Raw genomic sequence first — 21,950 nt, 5'->3', positions numbered from 1 at the left:
TAGTATCATCACTACTTCCATAGTTTTAGGTTACTGGTTCTTTTTTGGAGTCCTAGGCTAGGCAGGACCAGGCCTCTGGGACTGGTTCTTCGCCTGTTTTGCTTTCCTGATACTGGGCTGATTGTCTCTCTGCTCTAATGCCAGGGCTGAGCTCACTGTAGCTGTTCTCTTGGTTGGGTTGCCCTGGAGAGGTACGTGAACCACCAGGTCACTGTGTTTTTTAAAAGCCAGTGGTAGCCATGAAGCTGTGATTGAGCTTGGGTAATGCTGAACGTTCGGTAGGGCCATGTAGTGGTGCCAGGGTGAATCAGAGCGGGTAACAGACTTGGCAAAAAGCAGCACAGCCCTTTTTTTTTGAATAAATATAAATTGTTTTTGTTTGCTTTAAATCAGATCAGTTCCCTATTATGGTTCCCAGCGAAGCAGCACAAAGAGTTCTGTGGGTGGCTTGTGCTGATGTAGCACGGAGTGCAGAAATACTTTCAGTGGGAAACCTGCGAAGGGTTGTCTTGTGGGACAACTTACTGCCTTGCCTTTGTAGGTAGTTTTCCATTTCCCACGGCTCAGCAGAGAAATGAGAAAAAATTGGTTTTTACCAAAACCAGGTCTGTGCTGTTTTCTGTGGGTCAGGCGGTTCGTTTGTGGACAACCCCTCATGCTTGGCCCATGACGGGGTAACCAGAGAGGTGCCAGGGCGCTTTCCCGCAGTGTTAGGAGGTGTGGTGCAAGAATCTGGCCGCGGGGATGTAACAGTCAGTTTTGTGTAGGCAAAAATGTGAGATTGTTGTAGAACTGATTGGTCAACTAATGTACCCACTAGTTATTTAGATGCCAGTGGGCAATGGTCGGGTTAAATGTTCAGGAGAGGGAAAGTAAAAAATGAAACCGAAACACCAAGAAAACTTGGTCACAGTTTTAAATATTTATACCCAACTCTTTGAGAGGCTTTTGTCCCGTTTTCTCTGTATAGCCCAGTAACTGGACTGACAGGAGCACTTTTAAAAGGAAAAAATTGATGTGAATTTTCCGTAGATCAGCAATAAAAAAAATCATCCTGCCCTTGCAAATGGTTTAGTGTCGTGGTGGTTTTGTTTTTTAAAAGATGTGTCTCTGGTTGGTTTATTTATGTTTTCAAAGGTGAACTGACTTTGCTGTGGAAGGAATAACTGCCTCTTGTTTTAGGCAAGTTTAGAGTTGTATTTGCCTTGATGACCCTAGCTGGTCCCTGCCTGTTTTTCTGGCAGGGCTGATCAGTTCTAGCTCAGCGCCACACAGAAGGTGGCTGCAGGCTTGGGCTGTAGAGTCAGGAGGCTGGTGAAACCCTCCCTTGCCGAGTCTTTTTTCTCCCCTCAGAAATGTGGGAGAGGAAAGGGGAATGACCTTAGTGGTGAAGACGATGGCACCTGGCATGCGATAGGATAATGCATATGTTTTTTTCTTAGGTTGGTAGTTTTTGGGTTACTGATGCCCACGTGAGCTGTTAAGCCCTGTGGCATTTTATGAATTACCTGTATTAAAACGCGTAAAGGCCACAGTGACAAACCTTGCTACCAGGAGGTTTCATGCATTGGTGTTTTAGGTTACTGTTGCCTTCAGGACTGTGACCTCCACATCACCTCGGCCTTGCTCCCTGCCAGCCCGTCCATAACTACTGCTGGTGCTTTGTTTATCCGTTCAGCAGGAGTCCCAATCTCAAAGGCTTTGGACCAGCGCTGGAGGGAGGTTTATATCCCGCTGGGAGCAGGCACCTGGGGCCTTTCATGGGAGTCGACATTGTGGGGTTGTTTTTTAACCCAGATATCATATTTGGAAAACTTTCTGAGTTTATTGTAATAAATAGTACTACTGCAACTTGTGGTTGCTTTGGTTATTCCCAAATGTGTTTCCATTCTTAAGTGGCACGTTTTCTTGACTCTGCACATCTCCTGTCCGTGGGACAGAGAGTGTTTCTGTCCCCACAGCAGCCCGCCTTATGCCTGACAGTTTGGGTTCCACCCTCTCTCGAGTTTGCTGAATTTAGATGTAGGCTTTTTGGAGGATCTGGGCCTTGCCATCCGTCAGAGCTTAGGTAGGGTGTAGTTACAGCACAGCGTTTGCTGTGGAAGCTGGGACGGTGAGACACCCAAGCTCTCAGTCAACTGGGGTCCAAATAGCCTCTTGTTTTCAGTAGATATTGCAGATTTTCGTATAAGCCTGTCTTGTCTGCTTAGTCTCTTCATATTTTTGGCATTCTTACTGTTAATATTTCAGGGGGCTGTGAGTGCAGTGAATAGGAGGATTCTTGAAATGGTTAATTCTTGCTCCACAGACTGTCCTTACAACAGGTGACCGCTTCCCAGCCGTATTAGTGCTGTTTGAATTATTACTGCTTCTCTGTGCCTAAAAATAGGCACAAATAGTGAAAAAAGATGTGGGCGCTGCATCTTATCACATACTGCTAGATTAATTAAATTTGTTGTAATGTGGAGAGAAACACACAGACGTGTCTTTATTCAGATGTGTAGGATGCCCTTTTTTCTGAGGTGCAGTGCTTCACAGAAAGCAGATAGAGAATGTCCTGCTCCAGCACCGCTCTTGGGGACAGGAATGCCTGACAGCAAGGCAGACTGATCAGAGAGGCAAGTGGTTAATGTTATGTTGGAAATGGAAGAGGAGTCTTTCAGAAACTAACCTTTTAAAAGCCCATTAAATGCTTTTTGACCAGCATATCTTATTTTCTAAAAGCTGCCAGAGCACAGAATTAAATTCACCTGCTAAGGTCTAAGTTTTGGTAAGCCAGCAATGATAATCCTAGAGCTGTAGTTATCTGTAGAGCTATCGTTAGGTTATATTGAGATTAACCACAAATTATATAGCTGGAAGTTGATTGTGTCTTCCGTTCAAAACAGAAATATTAAGAAAATAGTTTTGCTTGGAGGGTATTAGCATGTGGTCTTTAATTTTTTTTCCAATCTTCAGGTCCCACCATAAATCAGTCCCATGTGAAGATAATATACCCTCAAACTCTTAAAGTCTAGTTTTTAAAAAAATTCTCATCAGTATAAAAATTTCAAGGCTTTTAAAGGCTATTTTTGCAATTATGGGGCCCTATCGGAAAAGTAATACATGTGCTTTTTACAACTGTGATTTTTATGTCCATGATGATTGGGGCAATTGAAGAATTGCAAAGAGCGACCTTAATTGCAAAGCTGGAACACAGAGAAGGTGTTGTGTAGCTAGGTGGCCATAGTTATTAGCCAGCCTTCTAAGTAGGCAGAAGCAGGCTTTTTTCCCCTCCTCCTTCAGATGCCTCCATGTAATTAGTGTTTTGGAGTATTAAAATCTTGGCTGTTGAGCAACTTTCAAACATGACATTTCTGAGAGGCTGTGGAACTGTGCAGGGAGGGAAGCATAGGAGATCAAAGTCTGAATATTTCTGATAGAGTTGAGCAAATTTTTCTTAAACTGAAAACTTCAGGAAAAAGACGAGAAGAGTGGTTTGATGTATTTGAATTCCACTTGTTATTTCCCCAATAGAGTTTATTCTTTCTCTCTCTCCATTTGTGACACTGTAACCTTGTTGGTCCTTCCTTCGTAATTGAAATTGATTTACTGGAATTCAGATTATTCTGTGAAATGCCATTGGCCATGGGTTTTTCCAGTTTCATGCACAATTTTCACTTTATCTTTTCACATATTTCAGTTTCTGCAGGTGAATACTACCTGATCTTTATTCACTGAAGATTTAAAAATGTTCTTTCCTGGAGCTGAGCTTCATTTCTCTCTGAGAGGATATGCTTAAACTTATCAGGAAATGGAAGGTTCAAAGAAGGTTCCTTGGCAGGTTGGAGTCTTTTTTTAGTGCTGCCTTTGCAAGGGGATGAGGAGAGCACGACAGCTAGCACTCTCTGTTCTTTGTTTTTCTTTCTGATGTTGGGTACTGGGAAAGATGTCGGTAGGTTTCAGAATAGGGAGCCCTAGAAGGGCACACGTTTTTCTGCCTTCTTCCTGATAGTGTTTGCGTGCTGCCTGAAAGTGCACTTAGTCCACAGGGGAGGATGCTTTCACAAGGATGATCCCGAGCCAAATGCCAATCATGCAGCCAGTAGGAGGAAGAAATTCTAATTGTCTTTATACTTAAGTTGCTGTTTCTTATCCCAACCTCCCTGAACTCTCTCAGCCGATAAAACCATCACTTATTTGGGGTTTGGGGTTTTTGCTGCAGTCAACGGATATTTAATTCTGGGGAGCTGGCAAATGTACCCACTTCATCTAAGTAAAGCAGTAAATTAGAATAGTTTTTAAAGGAATAAAGTAGAGTAAATTACTCAGTGTTGGAGTAGCTGGAGCGGCGTCTGACTACATCTTTCATCAAAGACTGATGGGTGTTCATCAAAATGCGGGTAACATCTCCAAACCAGAAAAGGCCGGCGGCAGGGTCATGACGCCAAGGTGCCACGGCTGCGCACGCCGCTCTGGTGTGGAGGTCTGTGTTCGGCCGTGGGCGCACGTGGGTTCCTGTGCCGAGAGCCGAGATCTGCCTTAACGCGTCTGCCTCCTTCGGCCTGTTTGTGGGGCTGCTTTGTGCGGTTTCTGCAGGTCTTTTGCGCCAGGTGCCCGCTGCGGCTTCCTAGTGGGGTCTCTGGTCTGGTGGGTGATGTTACGGGGCGGGAGAGGGGCGAGGATGCTGTCCTGTATCCGTCGCAGGGCGGGAGGCTCCCTGCTTAGAGGGCTTGACTGAAAGGTATGTTTGGCAGTAGCTCTCAAGCACTGTCACGTGTCCTTTCTTACATGACTTTCCTGTCACAGCCCTCCATCGCATGACCTGATGCAGAGGTCTGGTTTTGGGATAGCAGAAAAGAGGTCTGGGAATTAGTATTACTGAACAAACAGCAGGCTGTTCATTGCTGTTGTCATCTTTCTGTGCCTTGGAAATACGACCTGTTTCCACTCTTCCCTGGATCCTTGGTTGCTAAAACCTCTTGGTCACGTATTTTATTATTGTAGGTGTTTATCGTGTTTGACAACTACTGTTTGATGGAACATCACTGATTTAACAGATCTTTGGCAGAAGAAACCTTTAAGTGAGGCACTGAGTATGAAAAGCCATTAGAAAAAAACGCGGTATGTAAAAATACTGTGCCTGGCTGATTCCTGCTCTCAGCCCATTGTGCAGTCTGGATCTGACTAGAGAAATCTTCACGTGTTTAGGGGAAGAAATTTTTGAATAATTTCACATTTCCATTAAAATAGTTTTTGTCACTGACATCAAGTCAGCCTTCCTCCTTCCTGTCACTTCACCTGTCTAACGCTGCTTGCCATTGTGTGTCAGTCTAACTGGAAACTACTTTGTAAAGATCATGAATTAGTCCCGTGTTGATGCTGTTCAAAGGGAAGAAAAACATGGCAACAACAAACTTTCTGCGAGTGCTTTTACTCCGTTTGCGCGCCCAAATCACATACTGGGTCTGCATCTTTTCTCGCAAGACTGACTGGCATGAAGCAGTGGGTTTGGACTCATCTGCATTGTGAACGTTGTAGTACAAAAGTTTTGGGCTTCTCTTTTCTTACAGTAAAGAAAATGATAGTGACTGTAAACCTCTTGCAATTTGCATTTTATGTTCCATTACATGTAACCTATAGATTTGGTATGTGTTATGAGAAAAGCCCAGACCGGAATACTTACTTCTCAAGTGTGTCATCATTTGACCCAAATAGTGCGTAATTAAAATAGCACTTGAGAGTTCCTTATGCTGTGCACCACTGGCAAGTTAAGGATAGCAAACCAGCTTCTTTCCCTTTTTCTTGTGGGTAGGTGGGGAGAGAAGGAGGGAAAGAGGGCTCTGAACTTTTCGAAATGGTGGAAGGAGCTCAGCCAGGTATGTGCGAAATGGCTCTGTCCAACACGCTGTTTCCCTTCGGTGTTTTTAGGAAGTTTCACATGGAATAGGTGTCTGCAGTTCTTCTGTGGCTTCGGAAGCCTGGGGGTACTTGAAGGTGCGTGTGACCCACAGTTTGATTATGCAGAGGGATGTGTGAGATCTCCGGGCTTTTCTGTTCCCTGCGCGAAGACTCGCTGGGCTGGCCCAGGGTGTTGGTCACCCCGCGGCTGGGTGAGGCACAGCGTCAGCGCTTGCGCTTCGGAGGGCGCGATCCGCTGGTCACAAAGAAGGTTTGGCATTTTACTACGTTTTGGACCGTCGATGGCTAAAAGTGAACTGCCCTGTCAGCTGATAGCAGGCGCACGCTGGGGGACGGCAGAGGTGCTGCTCTGGATTCGCTCGGTGACGTCAGGGTGCTGACGTCAACCCACGTGTCCAAGGAATGAACCGGAAGCACTCCCAGTTCATGAGACCTGGACAGAATAGGGCTAGAATTGGTCTAGTATCTTAAACTCTGCTCTGCGTTTGGTTAGTCTGGTATTTTTAGATTTTGCGTTAACTGCAGTGCCCCCAAAGAAAATGGAAATCTCGTTCTTGCCAAAAAAAAAAAGAAGATTTAGTTCTGTTTTCCCTTCTGGTAAAGATGCCTGCCTGAAAGCAATCTTAGGATTTTTTATTTTTTTTTTAAATTCCTGTCTTTAAATCAAAATGGTCAGTTTGACATCATCGTTGTTTCTACTGCAACCAAATGATCTCACAAAAATATTCTGAGGGCAGTGCAGCAGAAGTGAATTTAACGTTTTAATGACAGCTATTGCTTTCTGCACATGCATGAAATAAAATAGACTCACAGGTGAGAAGCCAAAATCAGAATAGTTTCTAGTTAAAATGTATTAAAATGCTGGAAATGTTTCTGCACTTTCTTAAGGAGAGGAGAAGTTTTTAATTATTGTTGTCAGATGTCTTAGAACTTTTGTAAATTCTGGAGGGTGATTGTGAACTTTAACAATTTTGACTGAGTTGCGGCAAGGCCCTGGCCGATAAACCTTTAGTATTGCAGTCGCTGCCTTACATAAACATTTAGGTCGTCCTTGGATTATTTGGCATTCCCACATGGAACTGCAAATGTTTTCCAAGAACCCTCCTTGATAGCTTCAACCTTCTGCTCAGGTCCTTAGCAAGAATGAAGGTTGTGCTCCCACAGTGCCCTGTGGCAACTGTGCAATCTGCTGATATTTAAGCCCCAGGCATTTGTTTATCGCTAATACTGACAATAAGAATTGTAAAAGAAAATGTTAAACTGCCTTTTCTTTGCAATTGCCCTGTCTGAAGAGGGGAATGATCGAGCCATTTTAAACTGAAATCTGTACGATGGGAGTTGGACAAATGGTGATACCATTGCTTGCAGGCAAGAGAGCGTGTTTGCAAACTCACATTTTGGCATGTGTATTTGGAGATGATGGGCAAAAATCTTTTAGGGAGAGAGAGATTTTGTTCTTTGAAAGTCCAGGTTTTCCATAGTCGGAGGTGGACTAGCTCTCGTGGAGCATGGGCATGATCCCCATGACCCACTAGTCCTCTGTGCTGAGTGCTGTACAGACAGAAAAGGAAAGAAGAACCTTTTTTTCTTATTATTGTTTCAAGTGTTATTATTTGCCCAAGTATATGTTGGAATGCTGCTGTTATTTTTATTAGCTAGGAGGAAGGGTTCCTGACTGCAGGGCTTAAGAGTTTCTTGGAGTCTCATTGTCCTGGTTTGGGCTCAACCAGGACTAATTCTGCTTTAGGGCTTTAACTTCTCAGTCCAGTCTCCTCCAACTAGCGGCACTCTCTGGACCAGCAGCACGTTTTCCCGGACAGCGGCTGCTCCCAGCAGTGCCAAGGCCTGATGGTCACAGCCAGCACCAGGGAACGGTGCGCTGGGAGGCCCTGGCTTGTACCTGTTCTTGGAGCGACCCAGGTCACTGCTGAGTCTTGTCCCCGTGTTGGGGTGCCGGGAGGGAAAAGGGGCGCTGGCACGAAAAAGGCCGCCCCTGCAGGGAGGAGCGAACCGGGCAGGGGACCCAAACCTGACCCACCGAGTGTTCCACCCCACGGACGGCACGGTCAGTGGAAAGCTGAGGGGTCACCAGGGTCCATCTCTCTTCTTTGATGGCAACACCTGAGGAGGGCTCTGTCTGTCCTTCTGTTGTCCATCCCGATCCGTGCATCCCTGAATCCAGGGCCTGAGCCCAGCTCCTGCATCCCGTCCCTGTCTGCTGCCCAGTCCAGCCTGGGACTGCCCCAGTGCCAGCCCTGCAGCGTGGTGGGGACGTGTCGTCATCGGGGTGGGGGCAGTTGGGTTGGGTATTGGTGTTGTATCTATTTGTACATATTGTACAGATTTCATTATTTCCTTATTCTTCTTATTATCTTTTCTTTTATTGTTACTGTTCCATTAAAGCTGTTTCAGTTTTCTTTTCCAAACCGTAAAGTCTCTCTCCCTTGTTCCCTCTCCTTTTCCCTTTTGGGAGGGGAGAGGGGTTCATAGAGAGCGCCTGTCATCCGTTAGCGGCCGGCCCAGCCTCAACCCGTGACACTCATCATTTATAGCCTTTAATAAGTTTGCTTTGTGTGTGTGATGCTGTTCCCATTGTGCAGTTGTCTTTTGTTCTTTTTCAGGTTGTCGAAGTGGATGCTTGCACACATAGGATTCATGCCCACTCCCACACCCTTCCCAGTTCTCTGAGCTGCTGAGGTGTAGCGTTTTGAATAGAGTTGAATAGATGGATTTGATTATAAATAGGATCTTGAAAAGTGAACTTATGTGTTCAAAGAAGAAAACACAACACACTGAAACAAAATACATTTACCTGTCAGTTATTCCTACATAATTCCTGTCACGCAATTATTAGTCAAGACATGTAATGTATAGGAACTTTTCTCCAGCGCATTTCTTTTGCTTGCTCGTTCACAAACATGAAGTCACAAATAAAAACAGTTCCTCTAGCAACAACTTGAGACAGACCTTCCTAGAAGTTTATAGGCACTGATGGCACGTGCATATAATGTGGCTTCTTCTCTTATCACAGAATTAGTAGTTATCTAAGAGGAGATCATTCTGTTACGATACCCCTCTATGGCACTGCTCCAGGGTTGCGTTTCTTCAAAGGGCAGCAGATTCTTGTTTAGTGCTGCAAACATCCCTGCTCACTCACTGGGACCTTGTGACCCAGTATAACTTCCATTGCGGTGACATCCAGGAGACAAAATCATGGCGAAACGTTCAGGGCGTCTGTTCCTGCCACTGGTGGCTGTCTTGGTTCTGCAGGTGTCAGGTAAAGCACGGGACGCTTCTTTTTAGGTCCCTGTGTGCACTGCACGGCCTGAGGCGCTGTGCGGGCCTCTCAAGGAGTTCCCTGGCAGAGCAGCGTCATACCTGTTGTGTTGAATCTTTTGGTTGTGACTCGACTTGGTAGAAGCACCTGATCGTGCAGGTTGTAAAACGGCTTTGTGCCATGCCAGGGGCAGTGAGCGTTTGGGTGCTGGGGGCTGGAGGCAGGAGAAATCAGGAGTGATTGTCTCCGTTGGGAGCTGTTGGGAACCCTGAGCACCGTCATGGGGACCTTGGAGAGGCTTCTCAGTAGCTTGTACGTTGCGTTCAGCAATGGCTCTCCTGGCGCTCCGTGGGGCTCTGCGTTGCTGTGAGATGATGCTTCCTGAAGGTGCCACCTGGAGAGAACCATGGTGGTAACTGGCCTTCTGTCTTAATTGTGGCTTACTCATTGCTTAATCCCGGTCCAAATACGTATTTTCTGCTGATAACATTGGGTGCCAGATAAAATTCATGCTGCCCCAATAGTCTGCCACTTCTCCCTGACAGTTTTTGAGTGGTAACAGGTATCTAATCTTCTGCTTCCTCCAGGAGCTATTTCTGATCTTGCTGTTACACTGGAGAATTTTCCTGTCCTTTGCTTCTTTGGGTGAGATGACTGTTTTCCTGTCGGATGTAAGCCTGAAGTTTAGCTCTAGCAGATGAATTCTGGCACTGGGGTGACTGCTTTTGGAAGATGTACATGGAGCAGTTGGTGTCTTGGCGTTATGGTCGATGACTGGTTGTACAGTAGTGTAACAGAACAAGCCCCGGGAGAGTCAAAAGGGAAGGTCTGTAAACTGGGCTGAGGTAGCACCAAGTGCATTTTAGCAGGTTGACATTCGCAGTGCTTCGGTCTGCCTCCATTTCTGAAAGGTGTGAGGAAGCAAAAGGGAGAGCAGAGTACCAGTGTTGGCAGCTATCATCCCATCCACCCGTGGAGAGCAGGAGGGGCGTGTTTTGAAAAACACCCACAAGTCGATGGAAATGTCGTTTGACCCTTCTCATTAGTAGCTCATTTGCAAATAAACTTTTTCATTGAAGAACGCCTGATATATCTTCAGTGTAATTCCTGCGTTTCTTCAGGTGAGTGGTGAGCTGCAGTTTACTGAGATACTTTGGGATGTGTTCATGTCCCATAATGGCCATAGCAAAGCAGCTCGCTGGTGTGTCTTTGGATCCCAGTCCTGAAGATCATCTGAGTAATAACATGTTGTGGAGGAGCTGTGAGACAATTATTACTTTGAGGCAGAAGATGGGCTGACGTGGTCAGAGTGCTGTGGCACTTTATGAGAGGTAGGTAGAGAAGGTGATTGGAGCGCTGAGCTTTTTCTGATGGCAACATGAAAAGTGAAAGAGAAATTCCTCTTTTTCACAAAGATTGGTTTTCAGGTTCAGTTTCTCGCCGTAGCGTAGTGCATCGTGTTTTATGTAGGAATGGCAGCAGTGGTGTCCTTGTCCTCGTCCAGAGGCTGACTGCAAACTAATAGTCCAGCTTGTTCCTGAGTGCATCTTCTGATACGTGCTTGGAGTTTGGAGTGGATGGTATTAGTCACAGTATGATGCTTTTTCCTTTTGTTAAACAATTTTGCTGAGCAGTGACAATCCTAGCTCTTTTTAGTATCGGGCTAGTTTTATGGTCCTTCTGCTTTCCAGGTCTTGAAGTAGGAAAATTGTGGCAGTACACAGTCTGAATGCCTTTTTTTTACGTAGCGTTCGTCTGCTTGGACAGTGCTCATAGCAGTTTTCCATAAGATACAGACTATTCCCACCTTGGTTTCTGAACCTGCTTGGAAGCATTGGACAAACTGGACAAGCGTTTTCCTCCGTGTAGGTGATTGATAACCGTGTGTGGGTCCCCAGTCAGCTGGGGGATGCATGCAAATGCAAAATTCAGCAGTGCTGTGCTTTATTGGGAATCTCCTTGTGTGAGAACTGTCTTGCGCACAAGCCAGCTGCATTTGCTCTGAGACTTTGAAAGCAGGATCAAAGCTAGCGGGTAATTGCCCAATAAAGTCGGGCTGTTGGCTTTGATGCACTTGGAAGTGAGGCTTCCACTTACCGTGGTGCAGAAGCCGGACTGGGAATTGCCCGGAGATTTACAATTGTGACAGCGTGAAGATGGATGTGAATAGTTTTGCTTGAGATTTGCTGTCTCTGTTAGCTATCAAATTTTGTTCTGCCTCGCCGTGGTGTGGGGTAGACTCAGGACAACTGTCTGGTTTCAGCAGTGTTTATCCTGTAGCTCTGCGTACTGGATCAGCCTGGAGGAGCTGAGAAGATTCGGTTGATTAGTGTTGATAACATTTCTTTTTTGTAGCTTAGCTAGGTCTTACCAGACAAAGGAATGCTGTAACTGCTGCTTAGTGTGGGGTTACGCTTGTGCAAAATGTGATAGGAATGCTTGACTCCGAGGATGAGAACTGTTTCTAGAAAAGAAAGGTTTTTCTCTCGAGGCTGACTGTGCTCGGACTGATCAGACTGAATGTGCCTGCTTAGTAGTTACCAGCTTCGGTTAGAGTGCGTCTTACCCGTGGCCTTCGGGTAGGTACGCCAAGTGCCATCTGATGATGCTTTCCTAGGAGAAATACTGAGCTGTTGGGGAGGTGTGAGGAGAAGGTCTTGTTGATCTGCAGTCTCTGCCAGCTCTCCTCGCCGTTGTCTGTTCCCCTGCTCGGTGAGCTGGTCCACATCTTGCCGGCAAACGTCCCCGTGATGCAGGGTTCTGCGGAGCTCGCTTTCTAGGGCAGACCACAGGCCAGTTCTTTCACAGGGGTTCTGTGGCACGGAAGGAACGGCAGTGCTTTCGCTGCCGTGAGAATATGTTGAAGCCTGTTGGACTGACCAAAACCCATCGTTGGGGTGGCTGAAAGAGGAGGAGGCAGTGCCCTGGGCAGTTGCTGGTGCAGAGCCCTGTTCTGATGCAGCGTGAGGTGGTGGAGAGGGACGAAAGGGAGTTGCTAGGTCAGAAGGATGAGTGTGTATGGTTGTGGTAGTGTTAGTGTAAGCACGGAAGAAGGGTGAGTCTCTCTAAGTAAGCAAGTTAGTTGTATTAAAATACAGGAGTGTTATTTTTATAATGGAGTCTTGTTGTACCATAATTGTTACACAGTATTAATAGATTTCTGGTCTGAATTCAAACTTGACTGGTAACTGTGCTTTAACTGGTTTTCGATATTCCAGTCACTCATTTACAAAAGAATGTAAGGTCAGACCCTGGTTTGATCTCCTTTGGAGTCGCACATTCTGAGTGTGCATGTGTGCGTTTTCGCCAGGAGGAAACATGACGGTGATCTGCTCTGACCTCTGGCATAAACTGGGCCACATGTGTTTGAGCCTTACAGGTGGACTCAATAACTTGGGATGAAACTGCAGAATGCCTCTGGAAGACATGAGGTTTCAATCCCGATTTGAGGTCTTTTAGTGGTGCCAAATACATTGCATTCTTTAGTCACGTTTAAGAATGGAAGAACTTTCAAAAAATACGTTAATTTCAACACGAAGCTACTAGAGCTGGTGATCACTTGTTAGGCCTTTCATCAAACGTCTTCTCTCTGTATGTGCTTGTAGGTGGTGTTGTCTGGAATTAAACAGACTGGGCTCACCAGTGCCCGGTAGCGAGGCAGCCCTGCCGCGGCTCCGCTTCTCTGCTTGGAGAAGGGCTGCTCTCCAGCATCCTACCCGCTCGGCGTCAGGAGTTTTTAAAGACAGTGAGGTAGAGGGGAACATCTTTGCCTCCATCAGCTTTGCCCTTTGCCCTTGAGCTCTATTTGGGTTAAACCATGAGGAAGAAACAACAGGAGATGTTTATCTCTCTCTCTTTAGTTAGGACTTGCTGTCGTCCCAATAAACTTTCTGGAATATCGTAGCAATTCCCAGGTATTCTTGGATCCCCATCACCTTTCTACTCTATCCAAATGGTGGCTGCTAAAGTGATCTTTACGAGAAGGCTGAGAAGGTTGGACATTTTATGATTGCAATTAGGTTAACGCCATATTGGCATTCATTCCTATTTTCCTACTGCCCTTTTTCTCTCTTGCCCACCCGTGTTGTTGTTCTTTACTGAGCTCGCTCACTACTTTATTAGTCCTTTTGTATCTTTAAATATCATATGCCATCTGACACCCTGTCCCTTCTGCCTTGTGTATGACAAATGTATTGATAGTTCATTGGAGATGTAATACAATTTTCTTTGGTTCCCAGTGGATTCAGTTTACTGTGTTGTTATACAGTTATATTGTTCTGGGAAGAGTCTGTTTGCATTTGTTGTTGCGGATGGAAGTGAGACTGGCAATGCCTGCCAGTGTAAGCTGAGCGTAAGTCAACAAGGAGAAGAGAGCTCCACTGGAGAAAACGGGCTGAGATTAGGATCGAGGTGCAAGGGAGCCTAAGGGTACGAACAGCTCCCGCTGCGAAGCAGCCTGTGGGTTGCTGTCCTGCCTCACAGAGCTTTCCCTTTTCTGGGCACCCTCTGTCTCCCTTTGCCGCACGTCATTGCTAATGGGAGGGATCCGGCTTTTTTAAGTGCAGTTCTGATACTCCCTGTGCTGGCTGGTTCTTCCTACACGTTAAGGGGGGTTGGACTAGCTGATCTCCAGAGGTCCCTTCCAACTCCTGCCGTTCAGTGATTCGGTGATAACGCACATATACACATAGTATGTTGGCTAAAACTTTCAACTATCTACCTTAGGGATGAAAATCCCTGCTGACATGTGCTGTGCGCTACCCCAGTCTTTGCTGTAGCATGTTCTGACTTTGTTATAATCCTGCACTTTAGTTTCTGTGCTCCCTGTTGTCTCCTCGTTTTTTGTTTTTTGTTTTTTTTTTTTTTTAAATAAATGTTGTTGGAGAGCTTTCATCACTGAACCTTACTTGATAAAAGTTCCTGGGTTTTGGGGTTTTTCTTTGAAGTGTTAGTGACTGTTACAGGGCCTCTCTTTGTAAAAAGCAGTAACAAACATTATTTCCCTCAGATCCGCTTTGTCAAGTGCCTCTTCACGCAACTAGAGAGATGGCATGCCTGCCAGCTCACGGCTGGTTTGATCTCGGGCTGGTTTTTGTCTTTATGGAGAGAGTTAAAATGGAGAGAAGTCTTTCCAGTAACAAAACACATCCCCTAAGCCCCGTCCCATGAAAGTCGGTTGATACCACCTGAGCTGACTGAAGGAGAAGCAGCTTGTGTCTGCGGGTCCCTTTTCATCGGGCGTGCCGCCTGCTGGCGTGCCGTCGCGTTGGCCTCGGGTTACTCAGCCCACCTTCCACTGCTGGCACAACTGGGGACGGTTTTCAGAATGGCATTGAAAGCGATTATTTTGACCTTTTCGGGAAGGGCAATCTCCTAGAAACGCCTGTCATCGGGGTCAGGGCTCGTGTCTGTGTGTGCAGCACCAGCTTTGCCCACGGCTGGGGCTGGGTGAAAGGCCGAGTGAAATACTTCTCCTCTTAGCGCTGGGGTGGCTGCGTTAGCGTGGTCCTCCTGGAGCTGTCGCGTGGCTCTTGTCCTTATCTGGGATCGAGTAGACCTTTCGAAATGGAGGTTGGTGGGTGACACATGGACAAACCAGTTAACTCGGTGCTGACCATCCCTTTCCTCTCCTGTTTCCTGGGAAATGGAAGCACGTGGAAGCAGACTGTGGGAAGCAGAGGGAAGCCGTGGTCCGCCGGTCTGCCGTGCCTCTGGGCAGCCACTGACCTGGCCAGCTTCAGCCTGTCTTTCAGTATATGGTTTGAAAGAAACTTGCTGTAAAAAACCCACCAATATTCCCCCCCTCCCTGTAATCAAAAGGGGACCGAAAAGTGGCAGCTAGGCTGCGAGCACATTTTGTCTCACGAGTTTCTCAAGATTGTTAATGTCAGGGAAACCAAAGGAAAAAGAATGTAAGTTCAGGTGGCAGCATGTAACCTTTTCCTTTGTTCTTCTCATCCCTGGCTTCTTTAGGCTTAGATTTCTGGGCCAGTATAAAATTTAAACTTGAAGGCAGATGAAGTGCTGCCTTATTTTTAGTGGCTATAAGCATTTGTGGTGCCTTTTGTTTGCCTATATAGTGGCAAGACTCTGGATTGGAGCAGTATGGAAATGTTGGGGTTTTTTCTTTCCACAAAGTTCCCAATTGCTCTAGAGTACTGGATTTTTACAAATGGGGTTACTTATGCTTACTACACAATGATTACCTTTAGGACAGCTTGTACTTTAGAAAATACACATTTTTAGATTCCCAGCTTCACAATTACACTTTGATTTTTTTTTTTTGCAGCTGCCTCCACACAGATTTCTGTGCAAATGCAGAATTGGGACTCCAGCTGTGGACTCTGTCAGTTGAGTCCTAGCGTAACTTCAAGTGTGGTTTTTTTCCTTTTAAAACAAAACTTCTACAATTTTATAGGAAACCTTATTCACATACTTTTCTTAAAATACTCTGGGCTTTTTTGGGGAGGGGTTGTTGTCTTTTTTTTGTTATTATTATTTTTTAAATGACCCATTTAGTGTGAGGAAAAACTTACTGAAGTTTCTTCCTTAAGTGTACGTGTGAGGATATAATGCTGTTATGCAGAATGACACGGACTCCTACCATTTTCTGCAGCCGTCTAGGGTGCTGCTGAAATGCACTTGCAGCCACTTTGGCCGTTACGCCCTGCCATTGCTCTGGAGAGTCAGGAAAGTAGTTGGTCATGTGCTATGGGTGGTGTTTCTGATGTTCAGTTCTTAGGTGAGGGTGAGATTTTATGTCTTGACCTTTGGCTGTTTATTCCCAATTGCGGAGATGTTTTCACAGATTTTTTCAAAGATCCGGGTTTGCTTGCAAAGTAAATTTGTTTTTTATTAGAAATAGATCGTTGTGCTGAATTGATTTACATGTTTATTACGTTGGCAAGCACGGTTTTATCAAAGCATCCTGACGAAGGAAAAGGAAACAGTAGCAGGCACAGACTGAGGGGATGGATCCACTTACAAAGGCATGGCATGGTATGTCAACAAGGAACATCCTGATAGGCTTACTCCATAGTGGATAAAGAGTATTTCTCAATTCTGTGTTTTGGGGAAAAAAAATTCTAATTACTTTGAGTTTGTGGCGATAAACGTAACTTAGTTTTCAGTTGGAACTGGCTAGTTGTCTGATCTGCAGAAGAATCTAGATCCTGTGCTTTCTGAACTTACCTCATCCAAAAGGTCTGCGCTGCAAGTTTAAATAGTTTAAAATGCTGGAAGTAGGAGGCAGAAGTACCAGTAAGCCAACTAATCACATTGGAATTCAGTCTTTTAGGGAGTTGCTTTCTTGGACAAGTCTGTAAGTCTGAGTGTTTTATTCTTGCCATCTCTCAGTTGGGGGCTGCGTGTGGTACTCTGAAATCCTTAGATGAAGGATGCTGGAAATATAAAAATCTGTGTGGTAAGATGGTGTAATGCCGAATCCCAGCAGAGAGGTATGTGGAAAAGATTTGAACCTTGAATGTCTTTCTGACTCGTTAACGTGGGCTTGTTTAAGAGCTGCAGGGCCGTGTAAGGGAAGCGGTTGCAACGAAAATGTTGAATAACCTAGTGTAAATGTGAAATGAGTGAAATAAGCATGGCCAGCTAAAGCAGTGCCTAATTTATCTAAGGTGAACATTTATTTCATTGCTCGGTCTGTTTGAATTCTTCCTTTTAAATGACACTTTGACATCTTTTGTGTAAATTAGATATATTAATGTTATTGTATTTACTTGTAGGTGGCTCTAACCAAGAGAGCTGATCCAGCTGAGTTGAAAACAATATTTTTGAAGGTATGTATAAAGTAAATATTTTACTCTTTCTGCTTAAATTTTTCATATCTTTTGCTCCTTTATTGCAGCATACAACTCTTGATAGTTTTTCCAACCGTTAATCATTCACTGTATTATTACCATGTTAGACTTAAATACCATTATGAGAAATTGAACAATGCTCACCAAGAAGTCAGATACATTCCTGAGTGATTATTGTATTGACTCAGAAGAAGTATTACTATCTTAGAAAAAACCTGCATTGTTCGGAGGATGTGGTGGGAGTTTCACTATTGTTCCTACACCTGGTAGAATGTTCCTGTAGACACCTTGCTGTTAGACCATTGGTAAACTTTCTTCTCCCATCCTTGCTTCCTTCCCTCGTCAGGGTTATCTCTGCTGCTCTAATTTGTGGAGGTGTTGGGAAGATCACCTTGTGAAGTGGTGGCTGTATTTGTTATTTAACTAAATTCCTTCTGTGTTGGCCTGCTACAGAAGCACAGGAGTAAAGAAACGACTCATGTACTCGCTTGTATACTTGAGAGAAGCGTGCTCTGGTGTTTTGCTGGAATTGGGCTTTCTTTGGCCCATCTCCTAAATTGAATTAACTATTCCTAACCTTCCTAAGATTTATTAGCACAGTCTCTGTATTAGTTTGGTAGTCTGGTAGGAACAAAGAGTACAGAAATCGCCGGGTCTGGAGGATACGTGTGAGGCAGGTGCCACAGTGCCTCGGGGAGCTGTTGGATCTGAATTATTTTTGTGAAGGTGTTGAGTGCCTAAGAGAGCTCATACCTTTCCAAGTTCCTCCCTCCACCTTCCCCCTCTCCAGCGTCATGCCCCACTCTCTGCACTTCTTGGCGTGTTTTCCATTGTCCCTTGTGAGCTATTATTAACAATATGTGTAGGTGTCACTATGTATATTGCCAGTATTTATAGTTTTATCATATACTGTCGGTATTTATAGCTCTGAAGTCAGATTTGCAGTTGAGAAAGACAGGATTTAACTTACTGAGTCCTGGAACTTGTATCTGTCAGGAGAGCGAAAAGACTTTTGATAGAGAACGGGATAAGGTCATTTTCAGGGGTAAATGCTTGAAGAGCAGGAGCAAGGCAGCAGAAAAGCCAGAGATGGAGTAGACTGCTGACCGGAGAAGATGGTAGCATTGAGGAAGGGGAGAAACACGGTGGAGGGAAGCCCGGTCCCCTCTGCAGTGTGAGGTGGCGCTCAGCTGTGTGTGGGGTGTTGGTTGGTTGGTTGGTTTGCTAGAACAGCGTGAAGGTTGTTTCCCGCCAGCCTGGGGGTGTTCACCTCCTGTGTTTCTGAAGGCGGTGGCTCCCTCAGCGTTCAGGTTTGGTGGATTGAATGGGTCATGGTTGAGCACGCTGAACACCACCTCCAGCTCCTTTCTTCCTTTTCCACTGAAGAGAAGGGGTCTCTGTAAAGAGGAATAATGAAGTATGAGCTAAACGTTTTGTTCCGTGTAATGCAGAAATTGTCGTGCCGCTTGCTGCTGAGGAGTAGAAAGGATGAGTGAAGGTGGTACGTTGTGTTGTGCTCCACGGAGAAGCGATGGCCAGAGTGTTAGTCAAGCTGCTTTGGATGATTGTTAAGCGATGAGGCCAATACAGTTGCTTCTGTGGATTGTGGGATCTTCACTTCTAAAATGACTTGACAGCCATTTTTTCCACTTCAATTAAGAATTAAAAAAATATGATTGCCAGGTAGGAATGGTACCCACTGTGTAGAAGTAAGTATGAAGCTATCAGTTTAAGTACAGTCAATCACAGTCAACTTTTAGCGTATTTAGTACATCAAACTCCCAATAAATTGTTTGCAAATCTTATTTAAAATGGGGTTGAACTGGTTAATACTTGACTATCTGAAATGTATGTAAATAAGTTACCAAAAAGCCATTAAGTACTATTATATAATATCAAATTCTCTGTGGGTATGATTGCCAAAATGGGGAAAAATACAATTGTAGAGAACCATTTTTTCTAATGTCTCTCCTCCAAAACCAATAGAATTGATGCTTTTCTCTTTTTGTTATGGTAATTTCCAAGAGTAACTCTACTTTTTCAAAGTCTTCTACCATAACCCCTAAGAGATGAGATTTTAGTCAAAGTGATCAAGCTGACATTTTCCAAGGTCATTTTCTATATGTAGCACAGAGGACGTGCTTGGATTTCAAATGCACTTGAGTAAATCAGAATGACAAGAAACAGGGGGACACTGAAACCTTGTGCTGTTTTCTGTTATTGAGTGCCCTAGCAGGGGGTTAGCCTGGATGAAGAAAATGAAATATAGAAGCATAGGCTGGCTGACTGATTGGATTTGTTTCTCAATAGCAGCTGTGTTAAAAGTTTCTGAGCCTGCGATTCTGAAAGGTTCTGTCTCCCTGCAAGTGATTACATTGAAATCAATTGATCTGCTAGTTCTTATAAAAGTATACAATTCAAGATGCCTTGCAGTGTATCAACTAGAAAGCTTGTGTTACAAACGGTGTCTATTGAAACAGGAATCCTTAAATGCTACCCAATATATAGATGCCAAGGCAAGTTACGTTTTATTTGGGCTTGCTTCTCTGAAGCCCTGTTTCTTGAAGATATTGCTGTACCTGAAGACTGTATTTATATAGCACTAGAAGAAAATAATCTACTTACTGTTACACTGTGGTGTCCCTGTGAGAGTTAGATGCCTACAGCAGGTATAACAGTACTCTGCAGGCACCGGGGTGGCTCTGTGGAATGAAAACGGGCAGTTTCCCTCCCTTAGCAGAGCCATAGCAATGTAAAACAAAACACGTGTCTTTGAAGTACGCTAGGAAACAGCAATAGGCATCTAATTTATTTATTACCTCAGTGTGGATAATGCTCTGTGGGGAGCTGCAACAATGGTTGATCATCCTACCTTGCCTTAAAAAAAATAAGAAATGAACAGTTGCTTTCCTGTTCTCAGTGCCCGTTTGTTATTGCAAGACAGACCTGTTTCCCTTAAAGCTGACACATGGCTCTGCGGATGTTGCCTGGGAGTTCTTTTCCTCTTTAATTATTGTCCTTATCCTTTTTCTTTCCTTAAAAAACATTTTTAGGGTTGATTCCAAATTTACCCTTCCGCAGAAAATGGGAGCTTTAAACTTGGAGGGATGACTGAGGAGTCAGGGTAAAGGGGGTAACAAAGGCAATTTTATTTAGCTATGTGTTATCTTCAAAATATTTTAATATTTCTTTTCCTTGGTGTGTAACATGTTGCTGGAGGCTTCCCTTGGGAGCAAATACACTTGGGTCTGTCGGTAGCTGTTTTCTGGAGCAGTATGCCAGTAACCGCGGTAGGAAGCGGGAGTAACGTACGGCAGCGGCGTTTGGTGAGGTGTCGGACCTGTTTTCTTGTTTCTGCGCTGTGCTGAACCGTCAGAGCTCTCGTTTTCTGTTACATTTTCCTGCAAATGCAATTCTCTGGCCTCCTTTCAGCCCTTCAACCGAGGAGGAGTATCTGTAGGTTCTCCTTCACTTAGGGACCAGCCGTGGCTGAAGGTGATGCGGTGGAGTTCCTCCAAAACAGCACCCTCAGGTGGATGCTCTTGTGGCATCGTTCACTCCACTGGCGCTGCGATGTCACCTCGAACCTGCCTTCTCCTCCCGCAGCAGAGTGGTGACCCAAAGGGGTCCTTTCAGATACACACGATGTGCTGGAGCGTCCCGCTGCTGTCGGAGCGCGGGCCGGAGACCCACAGGCGTGTTGGCAACCGTGCGGGTGCTTCTTGTGCTACTTCAGGGAGACGTTCGGTGCTGGAGCGTTTCCAGACTTACCGTGGAGAAATGGTTGACAAAAACTTGTGTGTCTGCCGCTCCTCTGGCTGGGAAGCCAGGCCTTCCGCGGTGGGAGCGCTCCCCGCTTGCTCTTCCCTGTTGGGGTGCGGGCTGTAGGTTCTTCAGAGCAGAAGTGTCGTCTGCGGAGACGTCAGCCCGCTCCTGCTTGGAAGCCATGGGTGGTGGTAAGAAATGCCTGGAGAAGGATGTATTTGAGGCCCTAAACGCTGTCTTCGTTTCGCAGTATGCAAGTGTGGAGAAGAATGGCGAATTCTTCATGTCTCCTAACGACTTTGTCACACGGTACCTGAAGATAATTGGAGATGGTTTGCCTAACGCGAGCACTGTACAGCTCCTTGCAGGTGTGGTGGATCAGACAAAGGATGGGTAAGTGGGGTTTTTTTGTGTTTGTTTTCTTTTTTCTGTTGTTCATTTAAAACATACAAAACCATTCTTCCAAAACAGTCTGATCCCTGAAGGGCGGTCGGGTTTGGTTTGGTTTTGTTTTGTATTTTGCCTTTTTCCCCTGCAGATACATAAAGGAATATGGTCTCTTTTAAGTGGAAAGAGTAGAAACAATGTTTTGGGCTGCGTGTACCATTTAGCTGAGCAAACCATTTTCTGTCTACTATGTATTTTTAATTCATTAAAGCTTTCATGTTTGTTGTCGGTCTCCCCTAACTCCTGCTTTTCTTTCCTTCCATGAGCCTTTCTGTCTCTGTTTACTTCATGTATCTGCCACAAACACATTCAAATAGAAATCCAAAATAAGTTTAGATGGTGTAGGAAGAGATCGTAGAAAAAAGTGCCTCTGCTTTTTGTTTTGCCATAGCACTGTTAAAGGTTTTTGTCACTGTTTTTTCCTGTAAGAGGGAGGAGGAGCAGCCAAGGTATTTAGGGAGCCATCCTGGGAAGACAGCAGTGAAGTTGGTTGCACATGGTTTGCATTTGAAAGGCTGACTTTGGCAATAGGCAAGATTAGCTGCCCCTCCGTCTTCCCCCCCCGCCCCTTTCTTTAATGAAGCTCTAGATTTTGCTTTTGATACTTGCCCAGGCAAGCTGTCTCTTCACCCATATGAATGCCGTTCTTGAACCCTGCCTTTAAAGCATCTTTAGAGAAACTTTAGAATAATTAGCTGTGGACTTAAAGTCTGTAGTTGTGGCATTTTTAGAAACCAGAAACT

The 21,950-nt window shown here is 45.0% G+C and overlaps 1 protein-coding gene across 5 annotated transcripts in view; it reads left to right on the top strand.

Annotated features, from left to right (window-relative positions):
• Positions 1-21,950, top strand: part of SLC25A13 (solute carrier family 25 member 13) — a 99,452-nt gene that overhangs the window by 7,830 nt on the left and 69,672 nt on the right. For 3 of the 5 annotated variants that reach the window (XM_086467690.1, XM_086467689.1, XM_086467692.1), the window contains 2 exons: positions 16,921-16,974; positions 21,011-21,153. In XM_086467690.1, the coding sequence (XP_086323816.1) occupies positions 16,921-16,974; positions 21,011-21,153 (197 nt within the window). Of the gene's footprint in view, positions 1-13,130; positions 13,146-16,920; positions 16,975-21,010; positions 21,154-21,950 lie in introns of those variants that run through there. The other 2 variants (XM_086467691.1, XM_086467693.1) reach the window with 2 other exon arrangements.

Source organism: Leptosomus discolor, chromosome 7, assembly GCF_034619465.1.
Source record: "Leptosomus discolor isolate bLepDis1 chromosome 7, bLepDis1.hap2, whole genome shotgun sequence".
NCBI lineage: Eukaryota > Metazoa > Chordata > Aves > Leptosomiformes > Leptosomidae > Leptosomus > Leptosomus discolor.
Note: the sequence above shows the minus strand (reverse complement) of the source record. Positions and strands in the feature narration are given on the sequence as shown.